The sequence below is a fragment of the Myxocyprinus asiaticus genome, chromosome 10 (genome assembly GCF_019703515.2).
Source record: "Myxocyprinus asiaticus isolate MX2 ecotype Aquarium Trade chromosome 10, UBuf_Myxa_2, whole genome shotgun sequence".
Lineage (NCBI taxonomy): Eukaryota > Metazoa > Chordata > Actinopteri > Cypriniformes > Catostomidae > Myxocyprinus > Myxocyprinus asiaticus.
In genome coordinates, this window is record NC_059353.1 from 46068461 (window position 1) to 46093006 (window position 24546).

The 24546-nt window shown below is 37.1% G+C and overlaps 1 protein-coding gene across 6 annotated transcripts in view; it reads right to left on the reverse strand.

Moving 5' to 3' along the window:
* The window catches only part of LOC127447620 (tensin-1-like), a 363293-nt gene that overhangs the window by 162789 nt on the left and 175958 nt on the right, over window positions 1-24546 (reverse strand). The window contains exon 1 of one of the 6 annotated variants that reach the window (XM_051709557.1): window positions 2292-2675. The exons of the other annotated variants lie outside the window; for them this stretch is intronic. Coding sequence (XP_051565517.1) covers window positions 2292-2312 — 21 coding nt within the window. The 5' untranslated portion in view covers window positions 2313-2675. Of the gene's footprint in view, window positions 1-2291; window positions 2676-24546 lie in introns of those variants that run through there. 6 annotated transcript variants of the gene reach the window in all.

Genomic DNA, 24546 nt, shown 5'->3' on the forward strand with positions numbered 1-24546 from the left:
AATCAAAATTTTTAAAGGTAATGTAAAAAAAAAAAAAAAAATACAATGGTGTAAAAATACTTAATTTAAACATTTTTAATATTTCTTAATATTAATATTTTTTTTAAATACAATTAGATAAAATATTTATACAACATTTGAATGTATTTATTTATTTATTTATTTATTTTGCATTACGGTGAAGAGAAATGGAGGGGTAAATGTGCTTTACAGTCATGAAAAAAAAAAAATTGACAATGCAAAAGAAATTTGCAAATTTTATTTGAGCAAAAAAATAACTTAATTTTCTCTCTTTTGATTTTGGGGTGAAATATGACCCGGACATGTTTTTGACAGGTTTTGTGAGATTCATGCCCTAGATAAGTGTGAGAGCGTAAGCCACACGCCACATGTTTCTCTGTGCCGCAGGGGGACAGCTATTGTTCAGCATTTAACAGCAGCTTTGTCATCCTGTCAGGTGCATTTGGTACAGTAAAAAATGAGGCTCTGATGATACAGCACTCAAAACCCAAATCAAAGCTGAGTGACCTCGCTGTGGTACCACACTGACACCTACACCAGCCCACTCCAGACCTGAGACTCCCTTAAAAAAATAAAAATTAAAATAAAAAAATTAAAGTGATGATAGTTCACCAAAAAATGCAAATTCGGTCAATTTATTGACCCTCTTGTCATTCCAAACATGTATGATTTTTTTCTTAGGTGGAGCACAAATAGAACAAAATTAAAGAAAATCGTAGTTAGTATTTTCAATACAATAGCAGTCGATAGTGACTCACTTAAAAGCTTAAAAAAGGACCCAAAAGTATCAAAAAAGTAGTCTTTATTCCTGGTGTATCATATTATGAATTTTTTTATCTGAAATCTACACAAGTTCAAATACTTAAATTATAAGAGTTCATTAGAGAAATAGAATAAATAAAAATAGGCCTGTCATGGTTATTAAATAATCATCTGATTGCGGTTATTTGATCTAACCGATCTTGTTTGGAGGGGGGGGGGGGGATGGTATGGTTTCAGAATACTTGGAATATAGCACATTAGTCATATGGACTACTTTTAAGACACTTTTTGGTGCTTTTCTGTACTTTTTCAAACTGTCATTGTATGGAAAAGAGGAGCATGCACATTATTCAAAATACCTTCCTTTTGTGTTCAACATCAAAAATAACAGCATAAATGTTTGGAAGAACATGGGGCTGAGTAAATAATGACTGAATTTTCATTTTTTCTTAAACTATCCCTTTACAATTTCCAGCAACACCACCAAAATGCTCTAAAAGCATGACTGATTTACTTTCAGTATTGCAGTCGCATTCCAGACCCAGTGTCTTAATGCGGTTAAACGTCAGTTATGTCTCATTACTCATCAACATCACCACAGCGGTCTCACGCTTGTCTCTGACCACAGAAATCTCCAAGAGCCATTTTACTACTCTAGTCTCACCCTTACAGAATACACAGCTGTCTGAGCTTTCCTAACCATTAAACACATTTGAGAATACGAACATCAGCGGACATCAGGGAAAATGCAATGCAAAATGCGAATAATAATATGCAACAACCCTTGTAATCGTGCATAGTTAGGATAGAAAAATAAGTCTTATCAAGGGAGGAGAAAACACTTTCCATATCTTGTGTTGTTGACGACGAAAGCCATGCTTCCAATCAAACGACATGGTATTTTAGTGCAAATTTATGTTAATGTCCATGTTAAATCGACATTAATATTTTAGCTTAAAATTGATAAGAATATATAAGGAAAAGTGCATATATTAGGTCCTGTAATCACTTCTTTTTTTTTTTTTTTAATAAATGTATTGCCTTTCAAAAGTAGAAATTTTGAAATGCATTGATGCTTGAAGGGTAAGTGAATGGTAACTGTGAGTCCCTAACATTCTGCGTAACACCTTTTGTATTCCACAGAGGGGAAAAAAAAAAGTCATACCTGTTTGAAACAGCATAAGAGAGAGTGAATAATTACAGAATTATTATTTTTGGGTGAACTATTCCTTTAAGGACATTTCTGTTTACATTTCTACGAAACAGTTCTGGTACTGTGTCGGGTCGTAACTCAAAACTCAATGTAAAACCTGAAGCAAAACCAGTTGAGAACCACAGACTTACACAATAATGCTCTGTTTTGACATAGAACAAGCAAACAAATGGTCTACTCTGCACTGCAGCACACACACACACACAACCGTAGCTCCAAAACTAAACAAGGTTAAGATTCCCAGGATTTCTGTGGAAGTTCTCATCGCCAGCAAGCAAGACGTCTGTCTCCTTACCTGAAACACAGCAGTGGCCATCCTCAGAGAGTGTTGCAGGGTATGAATGTGTGTGTGTATGTGTGTGTTAGCCCAAACGTCACATTCTCCTCCAAGCAGACAGTACAGCAGTGTCGCCTGGTCTAAGTATCGCAGTCAAAGCTGTACACCTCTCTCAGAAGCACCGTATAATCCAGCCAGCAAGTGTGTGAGTGCGTGCGTACACGTCTACCTCCTTGGCTTTACGAGAAAGGCTCAACGCTTGAAATACTGATTTACATTCCCTGTTCAGTCTAGCCAAAAACAACAATCATAAAAGATATTCACACTATATATGGCTGTGGTCTAAGAGACTAGGTCAGCTTCAGGCGTAGCACCTACGAACTCAACAAGCGCACGGCATGGAAATCTAGGAAGACTGGCTCCGGGCTACTGCCATTCCCCTTTTTCCTTCTCATTTATTTGCCCTCCCTTTTTTTGCTCCTTCAAACTCTCGCTCCCTCTCGCTCACTTTCTCACTCTCTCTGTGTGGGTAAGCATTTACAGAACAGACAGGGGGTAAAATCCTTAGAAACATATACAGAGCGGGTCATTCTATGAAACAAGAATGTGTCTGTTTTGTTTTGAAATGGTGATTTTTCTAAAGGAAAGGATTTCAAACATTCGATCAGACATGTTTTAGTGTTAATTAATAGCAATGTGCCATCGCAAACTAAATTAAGACATTTCAAAATATGTTTGGACATAATTATGCCCTCAGGGTTAATACCTAAAGTGATAGTTCACCCAAAAAGTTCTGTCATCATTTACTCAACCTTATGTTGTTCCTAAAGGAGATGTTAAGCAGAATGGTAGCCTCAAGCCGGTCACACACCGGATGAGAACACAGCACAGGTCATGTGGGTGCGGTTCAGGTGGTAGACAGTATACACAAAAGTTACCAAGGTTTTTCCCTTCTTCAAGAATGAACAAGGATAGAGTAAATAATATATGTCCATTGATAATGATTTGGGTCGAATTTAATGGAAAATACGTGAGTTGCGCTCCGTGGCGCGGCAGAAATTTGAGCAGGTGGTGGGCGCCGCCGACGAGGGGTGCGTACATTCATAGAAAACAATTGTTTCAAATTTTAGAACGCACCATGTCGTCCGTCAGATGTGTCTGTTGTGCGACCCACTTCAGTCACCGTTTACTTTGTATGGGAAAAAGATGCAATGGAAGTGAATGTTGACTTAGGCAAACATTCTGCCTAGTGTCTCATTTTATTTTCCATAGTGAAATGAAAGTCATACAGGTTTGGTACAACATGACGGTGAGTAAATGATGACAGAATTTTCATTTTTGGGTGAACTATCCCTTTAATTTTACATTACAAGCCTTGTTCCCAAGGTGATGAAACTACAAGATGCTTATTAGAAGTAGAATTAATAAAAAAAATAAATAAAAGGAAAATCCACTTTTCAAGTATAAGTTCCATAATATATTTATTTATTATGTAAGTTTTATCATTATAAGTTATATATATATATATATACCCCTCAAATAAAAGTAATTCAATGCATGTTATGAATAATTATTAGAGCTGTCTGAATTAACTCTGTAGTGCATGCGATTAATTGAAAACATTTAACGTACATTTTTCTTAATCGCTATTAAAGCATTTACCGTTAATACAGCATATACACTGGTGTGAAGGGCGGAACCTTTGTAATGTGTCAGCCCGGAGTCATTACACTGATGCGCACACACACACACACACACACACACACGCACACACACACACACACACACACACACACACGCACACATAACAGTGCCAGAACCCTTCTACCAAAATGAGCCTACAAGCTTAGCATAAAATAGCATACGCGGCGGTCCCATAGACGTTTTATGGGCTGTACTGTCGTAACACACTAGTACCATTTTGCCCTCTACTATGATAGAGCCGTGGAGGTTGTTATCTCAGTAAATAAAATAATCTCTGACATAAAATAAAGTGCTTCCCTGTCAGTGATATAATAATTGAGAAAGGAGCTCTTAACACTGTACAAAACAAGCTCAGATGGGACTTGTGATAGAAATTAAGTATTTTTCAGCCCATTTAAGGTGCATGGTGAGTTCAAAGCAGCTCTTGACGCTGCCGTTGACGCTCTGATGCAAATCATGAACGCAGCTTCACAATTGCTGTAGGAAAGCAGATAGCCACAGTCTACTGGCAGATTAATATTGTAGAGGATGAGAGTTTAAGAGATTTAATGTGCATTGCAATGAAAATGCAACCTATGAGGAAACTAGTTCTTTCAATTAGTCAAACTCCCACTTAGACTCTTGGGAAATGTTTAATGTTACTTGAACTGGTGCTATTTTAGTGCATTTCTATCTTTATATTGTGGAAGGCTTTGTTTGGAAAATGTTAATAAAGCATTATATTGCTACGTATTGTTTTGTTTTGTTTCTTTCAAATTTCAGCACTTTCAAAATATGCGATTAACCACGATTAACTACACAAAAAATAATAATAATCGACTTGACAGCACTAATAAATATATTATACTAGAAAAAAAATCATTCAGATAATTCAATCTCATTACATTATTGTGGCAGACAAGTAAAGCATTGATGAGACAATACAAAAAGTGGCTTAAAAGGGCAATAATTTTTTTTTATTTCTACATTGTTTTCATATTTAACATTAGCCTTTCATTGGAATACAGTCCACAGCAATTTATTTTGCAACTGAATTTGTCAATCTAGAGATATATTTATTATAAGGGCATGTCTTTAGTGTACATATACATCAAACAGATGCTTTTGGAGCATCTCACTTTGGTTGTACCTAAAAACGCTGTTTATGACGCATAAACAGCGTTTTTAGGTTTTAAATGTGTCAAGTTAAATGTAGTTTAAAACTTAGAAAAATGCATCTCGAAATCCCTGCATTTGGAATTGCACTCTGTCCAGCTGTCTTTGAACACAAGAACACATTCTCATCTTGCGCCGTCCCTAGTGTCAAGCAAGCCTGAAGTCTGGTTTGTTTTTGTTCTATGTACAACTGCGCATTGCCTATACAGCTCACATACTGCCCCCTGCTGAAAAACGTTGGTAAGGTGGCTTGAATTGCGCCAAAGGTAGGAATATCCCATACAGACCGGGACATGATTAATTGTGTTATTTTTTTAACGCATAATATTTTTTGTATAATTAATAGCACTGAATGAACATGTTAAATCGTCAGCCCTAGTATATATTCTAAAACAGATCAATGGGGTAGACGTTCTGATTACACAACTAAATGGTTAAATTATATAAATAATTTTTAGTTACTGGATATTTTTGTTGATGCATTGAGAGACATGTCAATATTTACACAGTAAAATTTGGAATTAGCTATTCATTGTTAAAGCCATTTGTTCAGCACATTTGTGTTTAGGATGGAATTAAATGGCACCAGTTTTGTACAACTTCTCAAATACAGGATTCCCAACAAATTCTGTGAGATATAGTTGGTTTTTACAGACAAATGCCTTGCAGCCTCTCTCTCTCTCTCTCTCTCTCTCTCTCTCTCTCTCTCTCTTTCTCTCTCTCTCTCTCTCATCAGCCCACCCCTCCCATCCTCTAACTTTTATCAAGTTCTCAGTTTACAGGTTAAACATGAGTTGACAAGCTCAAAGGCAGGCTAAGCTACACTGAGGAGCAGCCCCTAAATCTGCGCTCAGCATGAGCTGTTTAGCTGTAAAAAGCTGATCTGAGAAACACTGTGGAGCTTATTTATGCAACGGTAATGCGCTCACAGTCTGGCCCTGACATATCAAACAAACCGACTTTAATCCCTTTAAAATGGTCAGACAATGCCAGCACTCTGCATTCTTTTAAAGATCCTCAGAATGTGATGGACTCCAAAACTAGATTTGTAGACTTGTTCATGAAGGGCGTAAGATATCTGCTTCTACACTGTAAAATGTTTTTGTAATTTGAATGGTAAAAGACTGTAAAAATGCTACAGTAAAAAAACATTAATTGGTTAACGGATCGTTACCTTAAAATATACGGTAATTTTTAAAATATATATATTTAAAAAGACAATTCATGTAGTTTTAAGGTAAAATTTTGTAAAACAATATATATATATATATTTTTAATGTAAAAAGTATGATTTTCTGTATAATTAACAGTAAAAAATTATATTATGTTTAACAAGAGAGTACATTAACTTTTTACAGTAAATTATTGTTAAAATTACAGTAAAAAACCAGAGTTCCCAGAATTCCCTGCGTGACCCAGTTCATTTCATTATATTTTATGGGAATAGTTATGTTTCTTCTTATTTTTAATATCAGTTATGTTCTTTGGGGTGTTCTGTGTTATATTTGATGTAGTTTAGTTAATGTTTATTCCATTATTTTAATTTCACGTGTTACCCTGATGGTGTTTACTGTTTGTGTGAGTGAAACTGAGCGCTGTCTCTACATGTTTATTGGTCATTGCTCCAGGAAGGATCTCTATTGATGAACTTCATGTCATCATGTGCCCTTTTGTAATTACTATGGTGATTAACAATACATTATAAAGTGAAAAGCAGATTTTTACAGTTTCAGAATGTTAATATATCAAGTTTATTATTTAATAATATAAATGACTGTAATGCACTGTAAAATATACAGGCATCAAAATTACATCCTGTAAAGCCTGAAACGTGGTTACCGTATTTTTTTATGGCGAATTTCAGGCAACCACAGCTACCATAAATTTAACAGGATTTTTACAGTGTACACTCAGTTCAATGGTTTAGAACAAACTCCTAAACAGAATGACTGAGGAATATTGATACAGTACTGGCCTGTAAAAAGGTCACTCAGATTCACATTTGAGGAAAACATGCAAGTGAGCTCACAGGCATCACTACATCATGGAATTTAATGCTTGCTTCAGGGCTGTTTGAGAGCAGACAGAACCAAAGCAATTGCTGAGAGGTGATTGACAGGTTTATCACAGTTATCTTCTGCCCTCGGGATACAAACTTATTTGTGATCTAGAAAAGGAAAGTTCATCTAGACAAACTTTAAATGTTGGCTTGACAAAGTCTGAAGGTACTTTGGGTTATGGGTGGTTAATAGGTGGTTGTTAAAGGGCTCTTATTATCTATTATAATAATTTAAAAAGCAGCTGAGCACCAAAGCCAACAAACTGGTTTATCTATGGTTTATTGTATCTAAGTTCTGATGACGACAGCAGATAACATCTTTTGTCAATAGCAGAAAAAAACAAAAAAACAAATGTGAATATCTACTGTCTCTCTCATTCTCTCTCACTCTCTCTCTCTCTCTTTGAAGTCAGAACTTGAGTGAATATGTTTTTATGAAGACTTTGAATTTGAAGCACAACACAATGTGCTCTCTGTTGATTTCAGTCTAAGAGGTGTGTTCAGGTTACACTACACCACTCTCCTCCCCAACTCCAAACACCAGGGGGAGTAAAGATATCACAGCCAAAACAACATCCATGATAACTATAATTATTCCCATTACATACAGGAATTTCACATTTGTACTCTTTTTTTTACTAGTACTCTTCAACCTTATGTTGTTATCACCCTATATTATTTCCCTTCTGTAAAAAATAAAATGAAAAATCTATTCAAGCTTTTGTTTTCCGTTCAGTAGAAGCAGGTGGGGATTCTTTATGCCAAAAAAAAAAAAAAATCGTAAAAGTATCATAAAATTGATCCAAACTGTATAACTTTTGCTCTTACTTTTAAGTCTGAAGCCATACAATAGATTTGTGTGAGGAACGGACTGAAATGTTATTTGTGCTTGTGTTAAAGTTGCACATTCGTAACTTTGTGCTCTCTAGCGACATCTGTGTTTGAAACTTAAAACTGCATGCAGTTTGCAGAAGTGCACTTTACGTGAGTCGTGTTTCGGCACTGCTCTTCTGGCGGATGAATCTCATGATTTGAGCTTTGCCTGTGTGTGACCATGGCTGGAGGTATTCAGAGCCGGAGTCATAACGTGCTATTTTTTTATGTTGTTATTATGTTATACGATTAAACATTTAAAACTGAAATAGTACTTGCTTTGATGAAGATAAACAACACTTGTATTCACATATTTTAGAATGAATGAATTTTACACATATAGTGCTTTTCTGACACTACACTCAAAGCGCTAAGAGAACAGGGGACTTGATCACCTCAATCACTACCAGTATATTTTAATATGATTTTTCAAGTGTTTAATCTACTTTTAATGTGGGGCCTGGGTAGCTCAGCAAGTATTGACACTGACTACCACCCCTGGAGCCACGAGTTCAAATCCCCGGGTGTGCTGAGTGACTCCAGCCAGGTCTCCTAAGCAACCAAATTGCCCTGGTTGCTAGGGAGGGTAGCGTCACATGGGGTAACCTCCTCGTGGTCTCTATAATGTGCGGTTCTCGATCTCGGTGGGGCGCGTGGTGAGTTGTGCGTGGATGCCGCAGAGAATAGCGTGGGCCTCCACACGCAGTGGCGGATATAGGCATGGGCGACATGGGCAGTTGCCCAGGGCAGCGGCACGAGGTCAACAACTCGGGGGTGTTCTCATTTACAACAACTCCCAACTCTCCAGTCAACAGCTTTGGGGGCGTGTTGAAGCAGGTTTCACATAGGGCGCCATACAAGCTAGAACCACTACTGCCAGCCGGAACCTGAGACAGCCGGTTCTTCTCTCCTGTGTTTATGGACATGATGTAATGACGCAAGGGTGAAGGTCATAAGCCAGCGATTTCATGCCAAATCCGACTCCCAAACAAATGACTCTTTAAGCCGATTCTTTTTAGAGAATCATCAACTACAGCGCTACCGACTACAGCTGTTGTCTGATTCCCAAATTAATGACTCTCATGAATCGGCTCTTGTTAGTGAATTAACAGACTCATGAATCAGTCAGAGCTGACTGGAAAAATCTGACTGAATTAATTAACTCACTCGAAATAACCCAAGAAGTGTTATTGTGTGTTATATGTACTTAAAGTTTATTTATGTTGTTATAAAAAAAATTTAAAAAATCAAATGCACTTTCAGGAATTTCATAAATAATAAAATAGTACAGTTCTTTTAAAAAGCAGCTCACTTTAAACATGCATAAAGAATTTTTAATTTGTGAAAAAATGGCCTGCAAGAAATCTGACTGGCTGTTTTTTTTTTTGTTGTTTTTTTTTTTTTAGCTGATTTGCTAATTTCGGACCCTGGTGACCACAAATGAGATTTAAGAGCTTCAGCAGAGGAAAAAAGTATTAGTCACATAAAACAGTAATGGTTCTTGGTTTATTTTGATTTATAAATAAGAACTTGCGCTCAATTCCGAACACTTATAATGACTGAATACTGAATGAATACAGATTTCCTGGTTAATTCTGAACAAATACAGCTCTGTTGCTCCTAAGAATCCAGACAATCATTTGTTGGGGAGTGACATTGTACAGTTGTACCATCTAATTGGTATATCTGATGGTGGTTTCCACAAAAGCAACAACTGAAAGTCTTTTTTAAAGAACACACCTTTCCTATTGGAAAACATGAGTAGTTTTGTTTGGAGGTATCAAAATAATTATACAGAAGAGTTCAAGTTCAAAGTGAGATGTCTGGTCGGAACGTCCCTGCAGTTGCGCTAACCAGATGTTGGTATTGTGTGAGATGCAGAATCCAGCATTAATGACAAGCCTGATGAAAGAGGAGCAGAAAGAGTGCAACTATCCCATCAAGCAAACCCAAACAATTCACAAAAAATTGCATACAAGTGTTCTGTGCGCAGAAAACATTCTCACACACAATTTCTATAGGAGCTTTCCATACAACCAATTGTGTCTCCTCATTGAGCATGTCTGCACGCTCTCTCACCGATTATTCTACATATACTGACAAAGCATCATGTAAACACCTTAAACGGCTTTCCTTTATTGGGGGAAGGTCATAAATGTTTTTTTTAAATGGTCAAAAAAGCAGAAACCAACCAACACACATTAACCCGATTTCGCTTTGCATGTAAACACCTTTACCGACGTTTTTACTAGCTTATCCAATGGGCCATATTCATGAAACTTTTGTAAATATGTGAGTAAATTGGGAGTAATGTGCACATAAAATGGAGCTTCACGTAAACTTTCCTCCTGATTCACGAACACTTCGTACCCCCCAGATTTGTTAGTAAAACTTGTGGATGTTAGTGAATTCCAAACATACGTAAATAGAGCGTGTGTGCACGTTCATTCACAATTATCATAATCCACATCCATGAAAACACCATATAAGGAAGGCACCAGACTTGCTAGTAAACGAGAAAATGAAGCTTTTAACATCTATACAGTAATTTTTTTTTTATTTTTTATTTTTTTTTTATGAAGTGCAGTAACATCATAAAATATTGATTTAGCAAACACTTGCATATTCGTTCTAATAATAAAAAAAAATAAAAATAAAAAATAAAAAAACAGTGAGGAGCTTACAGTCATCGCATGCTTTTGATGTCATCAGAGGTTGTTTTGTGAATTTAACAGTCCAAGAGGTCAAATGGTTTGACATGGAGCTTTAGTGTAAAAATGTTCAGTTCATGCCGACAGGAGGATTTCACCACCATTAACCTTCTCTGGTTCATTTGAGCACATTACCAGCATCATTGGAGAAACTTCGAGTAAATCAAGACTGTAAAAGTGATATATCACCTATGATATATCTTTAGTAACTGGAAGAATCTTCAAATAAGTTGACAGAATGCCTGAAGAAGGTCTTTGACCAAAACGCTGTAAGCTACAGGGCTATTTCTATTTTTTTCTGCTGTAACAGCATTAACATTGACCACACATTATCAGTTGTAAATAAACAAATGTCGATGCCTATACAAAATTAATAAAACATAAATTATATAGTTCATATCAAATAAAGAAACTCACCAACCAGTCATTTTAGAGGGCATTCATTTTTTTAAGTGTTTCCACAAACTTTTCAAATTATGATGAATTGGGTATAAACTATACTTTGAAGAAATAAATGCAAACACCAAAGACACGCTTTAAATTAAGAATATGGTTTCAAATGTTTTCTCCCCTAATTTGTTATAGGGTTAATTTCACTAATTTAATTATTAGTTGTTTATATATATATAATTTCACTTATTTATTTATTTAATTTCATGTTATGGCAGTTTGTCTAAAAGAACACAAAACATTAGAACGGCTTTACGAACGATTTACACAAAAATGTGTTCTGCTCGTTTTTCATGAATGAGGCCTAATGTGCGCAAGTGTTGTGTGCGCATGACTGTTTACATTTTGATGTCAAAAGCAGAGAATAACCCGTTGACTTCAAATCTTATGTAAATGTGGTTTTCTTGCATTGTCCAAATTTTTAAGTAAGCTGATTTTTGGTAGTTATAAGAGTATTGCTGTGCATATAAATGCACTTATTGGCACAAAATTGCCACAAACCCGCACAAACCCAAGCAAGCGCTTGTGCCAATGTTGGCAACGTTTAGCCTGAAAAAAAAAAAAAAAGGTCTAGAGCGGCTAGACGAAAGAGGGAACTGTTTACCGATTACTCTTCAAATGGAATTTTAGGTAATTTAGACACTGTATAATCATAAATAATAAGATATTAATGATCATATAGACAAACTTTTACGATAACAAATTATTTAGATGTGAAATTCATGGCCAAATTACAACATATTTTCATGATGTATATGTAAGTATATGGAATATCACCAAATTATGATATTAATCAGAATTTTCATGTGCATGTGGCTACTGATGCATTAGCTAAACATTCAAAGCTGACAAATTATCTTAAAAAGGTTGTGTGTTTGTTGTGTCTGTTGTTGCTGTTGTTGTTCATAAGCAAAGTATTTAGGCCTGGCTGCAAAGCTCCCCTATTAGATGTTGGCATGTTATGAGTCTGACATATTTCCTGTGTCCTGGATTTTATTATCTTTTATGACACTCTTGGTGCTGCCTATAATAAGCATCGTTATGGCCATAAGTAACACTCACGATGGTGTTTAATGTCTGGAGCTACGTGTAAGGAAATCTTAATTCACAGGTCGATTATGGTATGAGTTATCGAGAGGGTCCAAAACCAAAACTGTTCTATTGTCCTCTACATACTCCAGCCAGGGCGCTACAGGAGAACATTCCCGTGATTCCGGATAGGAATGTCCTGCTGAAACATGCAGGGACCAATCAGAAACCCCATAGAGAGGCAGGTGTGCAAGCTGGCAGCCCACAACAGTGTTCATAGTCATACCGTGCTCCACATATGGAGAGCACATTCACTCTGGCGCGTTTAACAAAGTGTGAATTCCTGAAGCTCTCTTTAAGCTGCGGGTGGTAATGACAGAACATCACTTCCAATCCTAGCAGAAATGATGCTCTGTCAACCTGCGACAGTGAAATAAAAATGCTATTAATGAAACATACAACTATACCTATTTACAAAAAAAATTGTGTTACTCACCCCAAAGTTGTATTATTTTCTTTCTAGCGAAAAACTAAAAATGAGATGTTTGGCAAAATGGCCGAGCTGCTCTTTTCATTCAATAAATGTGGATAGTGATTTGCATGGGGGCCCCAAAAAAAAAAAAAAAAAAAACGAGGCCACTATGTTTGATTGCTCATATCTTAAAAATGCATAAAGGCGTTTGCACGATTTTTGGCATACTTCTACGACTTTTTGTAACAACAAAATTACATCATGAGCAACAACTTGCTACAAATAAATAAGTAAATCATTAGTGGCCCCGTTTTTATTTTGGGCCACCCTGTATAATGTCAAGCTCCAAAAAGGACAAAAAAGCACCATAAAAGCACCATACGACTCCTGCATTATATTCCTAGTCTTCTGAAGCCACACGATAGCTTTGCATGGGAAACAGATTGAAAATTAAGCTTTTATTTACTTATAATCTTCTCCTCCATCAGAGCTCTTGAATCTAATTAAAAAATGGCACTTTTAGACACGTTGCGCCAGATGTGTGTCACGTGACAAATCATAACACAGCAAATGAGATCTAAAGCGCTTCACCTTTTGAGTGGAAAGGATTATCAGTGAATAACAACTTAAATGTATGTCTGTTCCTCACACAACTTGAACATAGTGGAATATAGTGCAATATATTTCTTTCATATATAGGATCATAGTGTAAGTTGTACGGGATCATGATATTTTTATGGGTTTTTATGGGTGTCCTTTTTGGAGCTTGGCAGACATGGTCACTATGAACTGTTGTTGTATCGAAAAAAGCTGTGTAAAGTGTCTTACCCTTACCCTTATGTCGTAAAGTGAATGACATATGGTTAAGTAAATAATGACCGAATGTCAAGTTTTATAAATGCATTGCTGGTAGACGCTGTGAAACCAGCAGTACAATGACATCATAAATGAAATAGAATTGTTTTTACAACTCTCAACTTTTACAACAGATGGTTTTGTCCAAGAAGACCATTTCAGTGAGGTCACACGAAGCCTACTCATAGTCCCGGCTCACCGCAGAAACCTCAAACCACCCGAATCAACCAAATGTACACACATACCATAAAGTACGTACAACACAAAACATGCAGACTCACACACTCGGCAAGACTGGTGGAGTGAAGGCTATGTCCACATATCGGGTTCCATCACACACACACACTTCCATGCTAATAGCAGAAACCGAAATACAGCAATGAAAATAAAAAACTATTACAGTAAGAGAGAACGCTTTGGATTTGAGCCTCAGGGTTCTTGTTCCTGTGGCCCTACAAAAGAAAAATCCTGATGCACGGCTATAGTAAAACAGCTACCTTTTGAACCCTTGCACAAATATGATAAATACTGTAGTTAAGCTTAGCAACACGTGTTATACGTGTACAAAAATCATCATATTTTTAATTAAACATTGCATGTAAACCGATCTTAGATTATCCAGCTGCAGTGAATTCAAGCGCATTTTGATGATACAGGGAACTATTTCTTACACGCACACACTTTAATTGCTCTTCAGCTTCAAACAAGAGCTAGACTGATCAAAACGCATAATCAAATACAGTAGGCTTAGATCAAACAAACCATTTGGAGTGACCTCTCAAAGACAACCATTCATATGAAGGTGTGCTGTGTGCTTGAGAGGAATACATTACAGAGTGAAAGACTGTATCCAGAGACCTAGTCTTCATCAGCACATGCACCAGTCCTGGGGCTGAGAACATGCTGATCTGATGTGCTTACAACACACTTGACAACAAGAACTCACACAAATTCTCAAACTGTTCCGCCCATTTCCACCGCAGAAAAGGACGGAAAATCAGGTTCCGCACTGGCCCCAAAAGCTTGCTGTTCTCTACACAGGAACCGATTATGCCAAGGGGCGGAGGGTGTGATTATGTTTTGTCACCAGGTAGCTTCCAAACAACAACAGCAGCTACCGTCTGCAGTAAGGAGCACTTCATCACTCTATAACAACAATAAAAACCCCACAAACCAGAGGGATTCTCAATCAAGACGTCAACATAATATTATATGCAATGATAAAAATCCAAATATAACTATCTGCCACACTAGCCCACTGGATCTCAGGTCAGTGGAAAAGTGCGGCCGATTTATGGTAGGCTCCAGATTGCCTCGGCTGTGAACGTGCTAAGAGGGAAATATGTGGTTCTTGATGGGTGCTAGATGTTCTGAGTGGTTGCTAGGCTGTTGCTAGACAACTGCTAAAGTGTTCCAGGTGCTTTCTAGGCAGATTCCGTTTGGTTGCTAAGATGTTTTGGTTGTTGCTAGGGCATGGCTAGGGAGTTTCTACTGAACTGCTACGCTGTTTTGGCAGTTGCTAGGTAGTTGCTAAGGTGTTCTTACAGATTGCTAGGCAGTAGCTAAGCTACGTTGTTGCTAGGTGCTTGCAATGAACGGACGAACAGACAGACAGACAGAGATTTAGCATTTGGGTTTATGGTTGCTAAGGTGTGTTGAGTCGTTAGTAGGAGCCCAACAAATAAGCAGACATAAGGTATATACTGTGCTTGGAATCTCTAGGAGAAGTTTGAGTCAGAAAGGAGAAAACCCTTAGTCCTGGTTTGTACGATAAAAGTATGCGTGCTTTTTGAGCAAAACAATGACACACACCCAACTGAACTCCACCCAATAGGAGAAAGCAACTCATAACACATACTCTACTAATATCTCTCATGGCAGAACTAATGCCATGATATAGTCTGTTTCTAATAAAACGTTATATGAAGTTATGTTAACTGCCAGTCTCTCTCTCTCTCTCTCTCTCTCTTTTGCTCTATCTCTCATCCCACTCTCTGTTTTTAGTATGTGTATCCTTTTGTGTCTCTGCTATACTCTTGAGACTAATGGCTCATACTGTTCCTCATTTGGCATGCTGTTTACATACCTTCCATACTGTCTTGATTACCCCGTATGACAGAGTTTGGGTGTAGCTGTTTGTTTTCCCAACTGTATCTAAGCATGCAGCGCAGAGATTTGGGTAGAATCACATAAATCATGAAAAGAAGAAGAATACTCCACTGTCTGACAGCAAATGCCCAGATCAATAATGTGAGCTTTTGGCCTCCTCTGAGGGCCCAGATTGTACACACAGTCCATTTGAAAACGCTTTACCAGAACGGGCATTTTCTCCAATTTTATATGCTGCTGTGCCTTTAAGACGTCTTTGTAAATGCCATCTTTGCATGCAAATGAGATACAGTGCTTTGCTGCACTTATGGCGAGTTGCATGTTTAACTGTCCCATCCTTCAATAACAGCCTTTTTGCAAAGCTACATAACATTGACACATCCACAAAACAATTTGCGCTGAAATGTGCAGCACAATTGTTATGATCAGACTGAAACGATTATGGAGAATATTAAAAATAAACTTTTCTAAATAATGAACTTCACTACTTGTAAACATAAGGACTGGTGTTTATGTGTAAAAGGATTCCTTTGTGATTTTTTTAGAGTGAGAAAGAGAGAGGACTGAAGAGGCAAGAGTGATAGTGCAATAGAGACGACCTATTCGTTCATAAATTATCTTATCAATGACTTCTGCTCATCTTAAGCCTGCTTTCCAAACCTCAACCTGAATCCAATTATACTCAAATAACAGAATTACAAAGCCTCATGTAATCAGTAAAGATTCACTTTCACTATCCAGACAAATTATTGTCTCCTGCGCAGGGTGTGATGGGGTCAAAATCCATGTACTGCTGTAATCCTTGGATGAAGTCTCAAGTTCCTGTATAGCACACATAAATGATGACAGAGAGCATGGATCCCTGTAAATTCATTCTAAAGAATTCTGCAAATCAGTGCAGAAAATGTGAAAACGTCCATCATGGCCAAACATCGGATACTATAATGCAAGCTCTGGTGTTTCTTTTCATTATGTCAGGTACTTATGTTCACATTACAAATGGTGTCTCTTAAGGTAAATGATCTCTCTGCGTGAAAGAAGAAACTGCTTATAACCCAAGCAGGAATGAGCTGAATGTCAAGCATAACCCTAAAAACATCTGTAAAAGCTGTGTGGTTGTAATAAACTACTAGGTGATCATGGGGCATATGTGCCAACTGTACACTGACATACACAACATTTTGTTTGTTTCTGATCACAAAATCAGGTATGATGGAAAGAATGGAATTTCTGGAACGTCAGTTATATAATTATTCCAGGGAAATCAAAAGATCAGAACTAGGGCTGTACACATATTCAATATGTGCATGTATTTATTTTTTTAGTATTTATGTATTTACTCCTAAATGGTTTCAAATAATGAGTAGCCATTGTAAAACATTATATTTAAATTGTTTAGTGCAATTGTACAATTTCAGATTTAAAATGTTTAGTGCAAGAAGTAAAATACAATAAAAATGATAAAATTACAAAGCATAGTGATAAACAACAATTGTATGTTTTTAAATATCATTTTAAAACACATAAATTGAAAAATGCCACACTTGGAACCTTCTGAGCAAACATATAGCTGAATTAGAGTTAAGAATCAATTCCTTCCAACAGACCGTTCACATAACACATCACATAAATAAATCAAACATAGCAATTATATTGTCATTGGCATGTCAACCTTAAAGGGATAGTTCACCCAAAAAATACAATTCTGTCATCCTTTAATCACCCTCAGGCCATCCAGGACTTGCTTTCTTCTTCTGAACACAAACAAAGATTTTTAGAATATCTCAGCTCTGTAGGTCCATGCAATGCAAGTAAATGGTGGCCAGTACTTTGAAGCTCCAAAAGCACATAAAGGCAGCATAAAAGTAATCCATATGACTCCAGTAGTTAAATATATATATTTTTTTACTATCAATCTCCATTTTCATTTTCACTTTCACATTCTTCTACTTTTGTTTTTGGTGATTCACATTCTTTGAGCATATCGCCACCTACTGGGCAGGGAGGAGAATTTATAGTAAAAAAGGACTTAAATATTGATCAGTTTCTCACCCACACCTATCATATCGCTTCTGAAGATATAGATTTAACCATTGGAGTTGTATGGATTACTTTTATGCTGCCTTTATGTGCTTTTTATAGCTTCAAAGTTCTTGTTGCCATTCACTTTCATTGTGTAAACCTACAGAGCTGAGATATTCTTCTAAAAATCTTCATTTGTGTTCAGGCATTTTCTGATGGTCTGAGGGTGAGCATGTTGGGTGAACTATCCCTTTAAATCTCTCATACTCACAAGTGGCAATAAAGGAGGGATGGTAAAACTAATGTAATGGCACAGCCATAAAAATAATTGTGATATTCACAATGTTGCTTCATTTATATTACCAGCAGTACCATCGCAAATATATCATATATGTTCGTTATATCACCCAGTTCCAATCAGAACACAACAAAAGCCTTTCTTATTTGCTGACAAAATGCCTGTTGTTTCGTCCAAAGCTATGCGAGACGATTACGTTTGAAGAACGCAGTTTGTGCCTTGTAACTTTTTTCTTTCACATTGTGCCATTTCACTCTCTAAAGTTATTATTTATTTTATTTTTTAAGGCAGCTCACTATGGACTTTGGAACAGCCCCTAAATCGCATGTAATCTTATTTGTGTCCTAAAAGCAGAGGGCGTTTACTTCCTTCGGGAGCCTTCTCACTCTTCAACAGTATTGAAATCAACATCAAATGCTTCAATCTGTCATTGACTTAAAACTGTTTACTTCCATAATTAGAGTTACAAAGGCTTGTTGCACAGTTGCAGGATGTGCACATCAGAGCAGGCCTCAGTGAGAACAGCTCAATTATCGTCAAAAGGCACACCCTAATAGAAGGGACCCGTGTGAAGCCATTGTTTTCAGGAGGAGAAGACTGGAGCTGTGTCGCAGAGCTGTGGACGTGCAAAACCCGAAAAGCAAGGACAGGAATCAAAGCCTGGGAGCCGGGCCAGAGAGGAGGGACTCAGGATGGCCAGGGTGGGAATTATCGGAGTATTAAGGATGAAACTACAGCTAAATCCCCTCTCTCTGCCCTCTCTGCTGGGTCGGACTGGCTGTTGGGAGAATTGGGAGATTTCCCGAACGGCCGGTCAAAGTAACGGCTGAGGCTCTCTGTCTGGGAGCAGTGTGAGTCTTACCTGCCATGGGCGTATGAACGTTCTTAAAAGTATGACTCTGTTTTAAATGCCTAAACAAGCTTAAAACTTTCAAGAAACGACAGTCAGTATAGAATTTGTCATATTAATTTATTTTGTCTAAAAATATTGCTGCAACCAGCATTCAGGAATGTCAATTTACATTGATGGAGGGACCAGAATATCACAGAGTTGGGCCTTTGAACTTGGTCCAGTAAGCATCCACCTAGCAACCACATAGCAGCAACCTCCCACAACACTCTGGCATCAATGAGTATTGCATAGGAAAGCAACACGCAAATTTTCTTCAGAATATGTAAAAATCTACTTTCCCTTTGCACTGTAATCCAGCGAAATAATCTACTTTAACCCTTTAAATTTGGATTGGCCCACCAGCCAACACAAAATATGTATAATCTGAAAGCTTAGAAGCTCTACTTTACAGTACATGTAGGCATTATGACCAAAACTGAACAAGTGCTTTGAAATTTAAATACAAATCAGAAGTGTTCCGTTTGGATAATTTATAAAAAAATTGACACTGTACATACTGTATTATTGTAATCAGTTAAAACATCAAACTCATCAAATAACTGTCATATGTTGTTGGAAAGCTCTCAAAGAGTAGAATATAACCAGCCCATTTCTTTTACTCACAGATTAAAAAAAATAGTGAGTAATAGCCAAGTATATGTATTTGATAATTATGTTTAATATGAACAGTTGTTGCTTAATTGCTTATATCTTCACAAAAAATAAACAGAACTTTAAATATATATAACGTACCTTTACTTAGAGGAGGTGATTATCTTTCAAAAGAGCCTGCACACAAGGTACAATGTGCACACAGCATCTGGCTATCTGGCATCTTGCAGTCTGGCTGAAAACACGTTAGCTTTCCTGAATCAGATTACGTCATCGGAAATGATGTAGCATCATGGAACTTTAAACCAATTGGACTGGGTTTAGATTGATGCAAAAAATCATCCATATTTGGGCAGAAAGACTGTTACATATGACCACAAGGCGATGGCGTCAAGTACATGAAACAATGCCAAATTTAATCAGACAGACTGAGTCAAATGGCAATCATTTTGTAAAATCTCACTCCTAAAATCATGTCTGCATGCTATGCATACCTTTAGTCATTGCTGAGTTTCCATGTGTAATTAGTTCTTATATACAATTAGTGAGACTATTTTGTACACTATATATATTTTTGTAATGCTATACCTTTTGATTGCTTTGTCGTATCAACACAAATTTTACAGTTACAGTTGACATGATTAGGAACAAAAAAAGCAGTTTTTCAGAGCCACGTTATTCACACCCAGAGCTATATAATGTCAAATCAGAAAAATAAGAAAAAAGTACATTTGTGGCTAAAGTTTTTTTTTTTTTTTTCAACCATTTCTTAAGCTGAGAGTCTCAGAATGTATCATAATCTATCTCATAAAAAAAAAAAAAAGTGAAATGTTTTCTTTACTTTTACCAAAGACTTGACCTCCTTTTTTATTTTTTTAAGTTAGAAGCCTTTAATTTTAGATATGCCACTGAAACAGGACATTTTTAAAAACACCTTCAGAGCTTAAAGGGTTAAAATATAATGATTATATCCAAGAAAGTGGGTAGGGGGTTAGTTTAGTTATTTCTAAAAGTGGGGGGTCATGTTTGCCCCCATTTAAATAGTGCATATACGCCCCTGCCTAACCCAAACTCTCATCAACACCCCAAAGGCCCATTCAACCACTTCACCCATGTTTCACCTACCAAAACTTCTCTATTACATGCCAGACATAAATCATCCCTAATGACAAACTAGTCCTCTCTGAAGTTAGTCCCTAGAACAGGACACAGACCACTGGATATGAAATGATGCTGAAAGACTCTGCCAGGAGTGGTTGGTAGGAGACAACAGCCCTCTACTGTGCTCCCCGAGAATCAATGGCTTGTCCAGTGAAGGCTCCTTCCAGCCTCATAAACTGACAAGCCGCAGGGAACAGTGAGCCACTTCTAAAGTACAGCTCACTGAGAGACTGTATCCCAATGAGGCATGACACGGTGCGGCTTACTGCATGGCCACAGACTTGTATGCGCAAACGGATAAAAGCACAACTACAAAATACTCAGGCTTGTGTTAATCAACAAAGCCATTGTCAAAATGGGTTACAGACTAAATAAATTATGTATGACATTAGATACTGTGTGACAATAGGAGAAAGATGGAAGAAGGACTGATACATTATTTACGTTCTATTTGTGAGAGCGAGAAACACAGAGAGTTGCAAAACTACTCTACATAAGAGCAACATCTAGCTGAGGTATTTTTAGAGCAGAGGAAAATTAGAAAAATTTAATTTACTATACAAATTTCCATGTCTTTACCAAGCCTGGAAATAATAATTTTTTCATAAAATACTAAAATAATTCCCTGATAAAAGAATTTAGAAATGCCACAGGAATATCCTCTAACTGCACAACTTTGATGTGAGTAATATGAACACAAACCCCAGAAAGTGCAAGTAAATCAATTCAAAGTATTAAACATCTAAAGTCACTGTTGTACATCAGCGCTACTCTTACCTAGTACCACAGACTGTGCTGAATGATGCTGATTGTCCGGAGGTCTAGAGTCTTATTCACTAAATTCCAAATGTGTGGCAGTGTATTTTGGTACTAATCCACCATTCCAACAGTGTTGTAAGACCTTATGAAGAGGAAAGACTGTATACAGTAGAACTTACTACCCAGAACCATGCACAAAACACACTTCCTGTCAACCACACCTCTGTCAGGCTCTCAACCTTCTTAGCACATTCCCAAACAGGGCTGTACACCCAATCCTGTGCTTTTATCAATGTTAATATTGGTGCAAAGTAAGTTCAATTGTGAATGTTGATGGTAAGATTTACTTTGTACAGATTTTGTGTACTTCTGATGAAGAACATTGATCAATCTTGCCAGAAAACACTACTCATTTAGTCGTTTTATGAAAAGACAGACCCATGAGATAAAACTACATTTACCACACTAATCTCACAAAAACTACGTGACTGTGGCAACATTTTTAAATCTACAAAACTGACCTCCCTATCCTAAATATTAATCATAAACCTTACAGATAGTGTCATAAAAGCAAATGTGAGATGAAAAACGCAATTGCTGAAGCAGTCACGTCATTTTGTCATACCTTGGTCCTTTGTATCGCTTGTGCAATTCTTTATCAGTTGAGCTACTACGTAATTTGATCGCATTTGAACAAGCTTGTAAATGTATTTGGTTTTGTAATGCAAACATTAAAATGCATAACTCTCCAAAAAAAGTGTTTAGATGTCATAAGATAGAATTGTGTGAGGAACAGGGCGAAAAGTAAGAGTTTTATGAACTGATAATTAGCCGTTTTACTTGTGATTTTTTGTTCAATTTTTGTTTTAGCACTACTAGTGATAATTTCACCAAGAAACTGCTGTGATACATACAACGAGACACGTAAAAATTTAGCAAAAATGTAGGTATAGTAACGTGACAGCATGAGAATGACAAAAAATACACAGATACAGCATCAATTTCACACTGAACGTACACTTTGCTATTCATGTCATTGTAGTAGCACTAAAAGGCTTCCTATGTTTTTCAGTAAGCGAAAGAGAGCGATATACATGAAATTGCCCAACGCATCCTTTTTTTTTATCTGATCAAAAGCACATCACATTGTAAACACACACCCTTTTGTAAACATCAAAGACACAAGTGACAATTCAGGCAGTGCACCTGCCTGAATTACTAAATGGCCAAAATGTGAGAACCATTTGGAAATGGTTCCATTGCTCAGCCTGGGACAATGTGTACTTGACACTAGTGCTCAGCGGACAGGGTGGACTGGAGGCAAAAAAGGCAAAAAACACCCTCCCAACTCAGACCACCTCCCCAACGACCAAACCCAGTTCTGAGTCACCCATTTTCTTATTGGCTAGTAGGGAATGCAGCTTTGGAAAATGACCCATCGTTGTTCTGTATGCACATAATTCCTCTGTTTGTCCTCAGTCAAACATTCATGTCTTCAAAAGCTCAGTAGCATCAGCATGGAGTAGAAAAATAAGTCTTTATTTTGAGCCCCGACAATGATGGTAAAACATGCTTGCAGAGGTTTTAAAAGTAATAAGAAATTATATTAAATCAATTCTTCATTTGGACATTCTGTCCAATATCTACTTTTGTGCCCCACAGAAGAAAGTAAGTCTTGAAACAACATAATGGTGAGTAAACAGAATTTTCAATTTTTGGGTGAATTATCCCTTTAGAGTGAAAGTATATGTACTTTGTAAACATTTAACTCATTTAAAAATCAAAGGATGGATGGATGGATGGAAGACTGGACAGGGGAATGGATGGATGGATGGTGGATGGATGGATGGATGGATGGAAGATTGGACAGGAATGGAGAGATGGATGGATGGATGGATGACAGGGGGATGGATGGAAGACTGGACGGGAATGGAGAGATGGATGGATGGATGGATGGATGACAGGGGGATGGATGGATGATTGGACAGGGGAATGGATGGATGGATGGATGGGTTGTCAAGGTGACATAAGATTTAACTAAGAATACAAGCATTCCGTTTCAATAGTACTCATGCAAAGTGTATATTCTCTCAGTATAGCAATGAAGTACATTTTCCTCAAGTACTTTACACCCCTGCTTCTGTGCAACCAAATATACAGTAGGAGACTTTTGGCTCTTAGCAAAACTCCAGCATGTCCAACCAACTCAGAAGCAAAATTGCACTCCTCAAATGGCAAAATAAATAAACATGATGAGGTTATTAGTCTCTTGTTAGCAGCAGGTCAGTCCTTAGATACCTCACCAAAAACCAAGGAACATTGCAATGAGGAAATGAGGTTAAACATTGTAAAAGACAACACAATGTTTTTAAAATGTCATATCAGGGCTAGCAATGTGTTGCAGTATTTTAGTGTCCAAAAAAAAAAAAAAAAAAAAAAAACCAACTGAAAAGGACTGGGAAATTTACGGTGGTCAAAGTTAGTCAATTTTCTCACATTGCCTCCAGCCTGCAAGCTGGCATGACTGTTACTTATGATGCATGTGGTAATTCTCCCTTGTCTAAATAGAGAAGTCCCCTTCCAGCTCACTTCAAAATCCACAACCCAACACTTAAAAGGAGAGTTGACCCAAAAATTTAAATTCTTTCACCATTTACTCATACTCTTGTTGTTTCAAAACCCGACTTAAAATTGTCAAGTCATCCATCGACACAGATGTTAGGCAGAATGTTAGCCTGTTCTTGCATTGCTGTGGCACTTAACACTCCTCAAGGGAGTTAATACAGTTACCTTGAACATGTCTGTGCCATTAAAGCAGGTGTGTTATTATTCAGGTAGCTAGCTATAAACACATTAATTTAACAAACATTTACAGTAAGAATCTCTTCAAACTATTGCTCTACCATGACAGTAGTTGACCTGAAAGTTAAAAAATTATGTGCGCATTACGATAGCAACGCTGAGAATGCAACATGTTCTTATGTTGTGAATTGTGTCCGGACACATTTTAGAACATAACAGTACAGTTGTGCTCAAACGTTTGCATACCCTTGGAGAATTGGTAATATATGTACTATTTTTAAATAAATTATGAGTGAGCAGGCAAAACACA